This window comes from Mandrillus leucophaeus, unplaced genomic scaffold (genome assembly GCF_000951045.1).
Source record: "Mandrillus leucophaeus isolate KB7577 unplaced genomic scaffold, Mleu.le_1.0 Scaffold472, whole genome shotgun sequence".
Taxonomy (NCBI): domain Eukaryota; kingdom Metazoa; phylum Chordata; class Mammalia; order Primates; family Cercopithecidae; genus Mandrillus; species Mandrillus leucophaeus.
In genome coordinates, this window is record NW_012105054.1 from 2921850 (window position 1) to 2928779 (window position 6930).

Consider the following 6930-nt stretch of genomic DNA (forward strand, 5'->3'; position numbering starts at 1 on the left):
AATTTTTACACTAATTTCACATCTCTAGGTTTCCTCCATGGTGCTATTAAAAGACTTGAACTCTATGTGGGCACAATCTGGGCTTTGATTTCTTTCAGACTTCTTCCCCCCACCCCTTCACCCCGCCTCCGCAGAACCACTTGAGTCAAACCCTTGCTGTGTCCCTGCGCAAAGTTTACAAGATCCTCTTTCATGGGCATTACAGCCTTAAGGTTCTGGTTCACTCAGTGGGGGTCTTGGGGTTACCTCTTTACCTCAAGCAGGGCTTGTGCCTCTGATTCTATCCCAGCATGGGGTTAATCCCCACAGTCCTACTATTAAGGTTGGGAACTCATCCTTGTCTTTCTTCCTCTTGGGAACAAGATTTTCAGGCGCAATGGCTCACACCTGTAATCCCAGCACTTTGGGAGGCCGAGGCGAGGCGGGTGGATCATCTGAAGTCAGGAGTTCGAGATGAGCCTGGCCAACATGGCAAAGTCCTGTCTCTACTAAAAATACAAAAGTAGAGAAGTCCCGTCTCTACTAAAAACACCACTGGCCGTGGTGGTGCGCGCCTGTAATCCCAGCTACTCAGGAGGCTGGGGCAGGAGAATCAATTGAACCCATGAGGTGGAAGTTGCAGTGAGCCAAGATTGTGCCACTGCACTCCATCTAGGGCAACAAGAGTGAAACTCCATCTCAAAAACAAAACAACAACAAGATTCCCACAGCATGAAATGTTCTCTGCCTGAATCCATTTTGTCTGTAATGCCATTTTGTCTGGGATGTTTATGTATCTTTTTAAACTGAAATTTTGTTCCAGCTTCTTTTTTATGCAATCTTGTCAGGTTTTAGTATCAGAGTTATACTCATGTTCTGTAAAATGAGTTTGAAAACATTTCCAATACAATGATGACCTGAGACAGCCTGTTATTACATGAGTCAAGAAACACCCCATGGGCTTCAGTCCCATCCCCAGGCCCTGTTCTCAAACAGGAGAGCAGGCCAAAGTTCTCCTCTTGGGGCAGGGGACAGGGAGTAAGTGGAACAACACATCTCACCATGTTACATATTTCAACCCCACTTACAGGGTCATGCTGTATATTACCTTTCAGAGCATGGGGATTATTCGGTATTTTAAAGTAGGTAAAAACTTGCCTAATAAAGTTAACTGGACCTGCACATATTTCGGAGAAATTATTTAACTACTTTAACAATGTTTTAAATGGTTATTGCTTATTTAGGCTTTCTATTCAATTCTAATTTACATTTCCTAAGACAGTCATCTGTTCCAATGAGATTTCCCAGTATATCACAATTGTCTATATATTTCCCTCCAAAGCTGTTTTATATCCTTCTTGTGCTTGCAGCTAGCACTCTTATTTTATGCTTCCTGCTTTTTATGCCTCATTCACAATTCTTTTGTCTTTTTCTTTTTGAGACAGGGTCTCACTCTGTTGCCCAGGCTGGAGCGCAATCAAAATTCACTGCAGCCTCGACCTCGCAGGCTCAGGTGAGCCTCCCACCTCAACCCGCCTTGTACCTGGGACTACAGGTGCACACTACCATGCCCGGCTAATTTTTGTATTTTTTGTAGAGACCAGGTTTTTGCCATGTTGCCCAGGCTGGTCTTGAAGTTCTGGGCTTAAGGGATCCGCCCTGCCTCAGCCTCCCAAAGTGCTGTGATTATAGGTGTGAGCCACAGCGCCCAGCCCGACATGTCTTTTCCTACACGGACTGCATTTATTCTCCATCCTCATCTTTCGTTTGAAATTTATTCAGCTATTCAGCTTGGTTTAATGTATACTATCAGTTATGTTTCCTGTTTGACACTCAAAACTAAATAGCTCTATTTTTCAATAGCAAAATTTCAAAGCGTCTGTTGACTCTAAGTAAGATGAGGATTTTTAGCATGCTTTTACTTTCCTCAACCACTTCCAATTCCCAGGCATAATGATAATAGATTACATATCTTCACTCTTTAGAACTATTTGGATATTTGCTTTATAGCTATAGCTATGTGATTCCTTTGACATGCCAGTTAACTGATGTTTAATTGAACATTCCTTTTATAACTTCCCTCATTTTTTTTTTTTTTGAGACAGTCTTGCTCAGTCGCCTGGGCTGGAGTGCAGTGGCACAATCTCGGCTCACTGCAAGCTGTGCCTCCCGGGCTCACGCCATTCTCCTGCTTCGGCCTCCCGAGTAGCTGGGACTACAGGCGCCTGCCACTACGCCCTTTTTGTGTTTTTAGTAGAGACAGGGTTTCACCATGTTGGCCAGGATGGTATCCATCTCCTGACCTCGTGATCCATCCGTCTTGGCCTCCCAAAGTGCTGGGATTACAGGCATGAGTCACCGCGCCCGGCCCCCTCATTGTTTTTATTGTCTCTTTTTTTTTTGAGATGCAGTCTTGCTCTTGTCACCCAGGCTGGGGTCAATGACACGATCTCGGCTCACTGCAACCTCCGCCTTCCAGGTTCAAGCGATTCTCCTGCCTTGGCCTCCTAAGTAGCTGGGATTACAGACACCCACCACCATGCCTGGCTAATTTTTGTATTTTTAGTACAAACGGGGTTTCAGCATGTCAGCCAGGCTGGTATCAAACTCCTGACCTCGGGTGATCCGTACGCCTCGACCTCCCAAAGTGTTGGGATTACAGGCGTAAGTCACCACATCAGGCCTTTATTGTCTAATTTTTTACCTTTATGAAAGGAATGTTTTGGCCAGCTGGAATAGACCTTGGGATACAGTGGTTTCTAGGGAAGGTGCTATTTCTTACATTCCAGGATCCAATGCCCTACGACTTGAGCATATGTACTGCTTGCATTATTTATTACATTGTTAAGGAATTGTAATCACTGGAATGCTTGAAAAAACATCATGGTCTTTGGCAGGGCCACAGCTGTGGTCACTTCACAGAGCACTTTCCTAAAGACTGCTGTGGCCTGTCCACTTCCTAGCTGGCAAAGATCCCAAGTTCTTAGGTATTGATTGATTCATAGGGAGCAAGGATAGAAATCTACCTTCTTCCCGATGCCGCTTTAAAAAAAGTCTTTTATATGCCATGCCCCTTGTACTGTGTCTGACACATGGCTGTCACTCGATGCTTATTAAATGAATGAGTACATTAATATGTCAATTCTGCCTCAAACAAATCCAACATGTATCCATGACTCTACAGTCCATCATTCCTGCTCTAGCTAAGATCATTATAGTCCAAACTTTCCTTCCTTTAATTCTTTATCCACACTACAGATTTCTGTGGTTTCCTTAAGAGACCTGATCATAAGCCACACACTTTCTTAAAAATCACCAATGACTCTCTAATGCCAAACTCTTTAGAGAACTTTGACTTTTTTTTCTAGCTCCATCTCATTTTATAAACTGTCTACTTTAGCCTGGTCCCTGAACAGGTCCTCATGTTCACAGTTCTGGTACTTTTCCAATCCCACTTCTCCATGTACTTTTGAGTACCCTTTCTCACACATCTTGTGAAATTTCACACCCCAAACCCTCAAACATCACTTCCTCTCTGACTTCCTGACCCCATAACAAGTACTCCCTTACTCTGTCCCCATAGTATTTTAAATGTATCCTAGAGAATTTAGTACATTTAATTGTACTTCAGTTGTTTACTTCCACTTTAGACTTAAGAATTCCTTAGAGGAAATATTCATCTTTTCGCACCAAACTATTATAATGCTTGGTACTTAATAGTACCAAGTACTACGTGACCTTAATAGGTGCTCAAAAAGCTTAAATTCAATTTCTAACACTAAACAAACGCCACTCTACACTAAATTGGAAGCAAATCACAGCCTTTCTGCTAGGAAATGTATTCTGACTTAGCAAAACAATCTCTCCCCCAGAGAACCACCTCCATACACTTAATTTTGCATTCATTTCAGGGTGTTCATGAATGCCAATAACCAAATTCCCCCCCCTCAACAAACAGTGTGGCTGTAAACTGAGATTCTCTTCTCAACAAATAGGACATCTGGCATGGTAGAAAGAGATCAGACTGTGGCTAGAAACATCAAGTTTTAATACCAGCTCTTACACTTAGCATGAGTTAATATTTAAGCTCCAGGGCTCAAATTCCAAATTTTTTAATGTGGTGAATACATATCAACTTTGCTAGTTTTGCTTTATTGAAAACTGAAAAAGTAGTGCAATGTAGCCACAGAAGTGTACTTTTAACTACAACCTGTGTCATGCAAATGGCATGGAATATTCTGTCACCATCTCATGAAAGTGAGGTAATGCAGTTGCCACTTGCAAATGAAACATGAAAATAGTATTCATTGTTCAAATACTTACAATATGGGGGCTTTTTGTATTTAAAAATAAAATTGGAATTTTTAAAATCTTTTACATAATCCTTTTTCAATTCATTCAAATTAGTATTTTTACCTTAAGTGTCCTGGGTTTATCTTATAGTAGTAAGATTGTTGGCTTTCTTTTCACAAAGGTCTACCAATAGGTTCATGGCACTCAAATAACCATAATTCACTTTTTCATTTCTTCTGTATTATGTACTTTTTGTAAAAATACCTATCACACTGCACCTGACATACAGCAATCAAGTAAGATTTTCATTAATGGTTATTAACTTTAGAATCACCATATAAAGCAATACAATGAAAAACAGGCTTGAGGTTTCTCCAGATATTTAATGCAAGATGCAATGTAGCCATATTCCATGAAACGTGGTTAGCAGTAGGGAAGTTGTAGCCCTACCGAATCAAACAAAGTATTACAATACAGCTGAAAGCTTTATATAGATATATTTCTGTTCTTAATTGCACTAATGCAGACAATTTGATAGATAAGCTTGTCTCTTGTGCTTTTTCTACTTTGGGAGGTTATATACTTTAGATGCGACACAAAGAAACTCTACTGGTTTAAGAGTTCTAAGTTTTACTTTTACTATAGACCTTTTTCCCCCCCAGTTTAGATGGGAAGACCCAGCCTTTGGTATAAATAACTTACTTCCACGACAATATTTAAAGGGTATCTTTAGTGTTCACTGTCAGTTGTGTAGTCTTTTGGTAACGGGGTGGCTAAAGCCTCTTTACTCTCAGTAAGTGCTCTGGGCTGATGGATAAACACACTAAATTTAACACCCTGGTTGTTTGCAGCTCTGACAAAACCACTATTAGCAGTCATTGTGATGGCTTTTAGGGTGTCTCCTGTCCCAAAAATTGTTAGTGAGCGGCTATTAATTTTCGAACTGGCCACTAGTCTCAAGGCACGCTCAGAAGGTTGGTCTGGTACCACATTAATTCGCTTAATTAACATAGTGGCCCTCTCTCTCTCCCCAGGTCCTCCTAAGGTATCTAAAATAGACTGAAAGTCCTTGACAGCAGATTCACAAGCAAACAACTCCTTGTCCTTCATAAAGGCCTCCAGCTGAGGTAGAACCTGCTCTTTCCTCTCTTGCTCTGCTTGTTCTGTGAGCACTTTTTCTTTGAAAATAAAGTGGCAGCCTCCATAGCTGAGGGCAGATACATATGTAATTAAAGTAGTAATGTCCAGATTTACTCTTCTGCACACATCGACCTTAATTTCTGTTGGAAACGCAACACTTGCTAGTATATTTTCTCGGTCGACTCTGGTCACCTGCAAAAGTTCAGGGCCCTCATCATCTGATTCACTCTCACTCGGTTGGAGCTCTTCAGGGTGATCTAACAGAGCGTTGACTGCTACTATGTCTCCTCTCACAGATATGCCCATTTCTTTCAGCTTCTCTGCCATGGGGCTGGAGACACTGTTATAAAACGCAAAGATGATGTGAGGGTTGCTATACTGCACTGGCTGCTGGTGACTGGCCTGGAGGAAGTCTTCAGCCTGCTCAATGATGCTTTTGTCACCATACTGGCCCCTGCCCAGCCAGATGTTATGAAGAGCTTCAGCCTTCCGGCCAATGGCTTTCACCCAAGTATGACCACCATTTGCAACTACATCTACCACAAGGGTTTGCTTTTCTCCAAAGGTATCTGTATAACCAAAGACATGAAGAACACTAACAACTTCTTCCAGGTTTTCTGCTGATTCCACAATGGCTCTCAGGTGTGTTAGGTTAGTGCTTTGTAAATGAGATTCTTTAATAGCTACTTTCCCAGCTTCTACTTTCTGTAAGAATTTCAATTCTGCCTTCAATTTGCTGCACAGCTTTGCACCACCTTCTATGCCACCTTTTCTTGATCTAGAAAGTGATTCTGCTCTCTTGATCAGTTCCTTGGCTATGGCGATTCGTTCACAGAGCATGGAATGTGCAGACATGCTGTCAGCATTATTCCTTTCCTAGGGAAAGAAACAAGGCAAATTTGAGTAGTCTCCTAAAATTACGACAATCGATTCTTCACTGGTGATTAAAAACTTCAATCTAGCAACACAGTTTATGGAGGCTGAGTCTATGAACCTGGGCTTGTGTATGTCTCATTTTGGAGTGGCTCCTTCCTCTGATAGCTAAGGGAAGGATGGCAGCTACACTTCTGAACTCTTTAGGTATGTCTGACCTAAGACCTTCATTTCTTCAGCTTGAAAGCCATGGGGACACGGCATGGTCCTAGGTTAGGATACAATGCAAGAGTTGGGCAATCTGCTATATAAATAATTCCCTTATGTCTATCAGCGGCCTGTTTAACTGCTGAGAAATTTTAATGAAAGGCTTGGACAGTCAAGACAAAAATGCTGAAAACAAAAATAAACACAGACTGGCTAGTTAGCAAACTGTCCAAAGCAAGTGTCTGTCCTAAACTGAGCACCTCAGCCTCCCTAACCTTTTCCTCCTTCCTTAGTTGGTCTCCTTCAACCGGTTGCCTCATGATTTCCGCCCAAGGCTCGGGGTACTTACGCCAAAAAAAAAAAAAATCAACACTGCCTCATTTCTGCATTTGACGTCAACCCAGACTATTTTAAAAGATGGAAGAAGACCACCAACTT

General features: G+C 41.8%; 1 protein-coding gene across 3 annotated transcripts in view; it reads right to left on the minus strand.

The window, feature by feature from the left end:
* Positions 1–4641: 4641 nt before the first annotated feature.
* Positions 4642–6930, minus strand: part of LOC105550242 (chromosome unknown open reading frame, human C7orf25) — a 3075-nt gene continuing 786 nt past the window's right edge. Inside the window, exons 1-2 of one of the 3 annotated variants that reach the window (XM_011995114.1) lie at positions 6842–6924; positions 4642–6288 (exon numbers count right to left, since the gene is read on the minus strand). In XM_011995114.1, the coding sequence (XP_011850504.1) occupies positions 5002–6267 (1266 nt within the window). In that variant the 5' untranslated portion in view covers positions 6268–6288; positions 6842–6924 and the 3' untranslated portion in view covers positions 4642–5001. Of the gene's footprint in view, positions 6289–6406; positions 6568–6841; positions 6925–6930 lie in introns of those variants that run through there. The other 2 variants (XM_011995113.1, XM_011995115.1) reach the window with 2 other exon arrangements.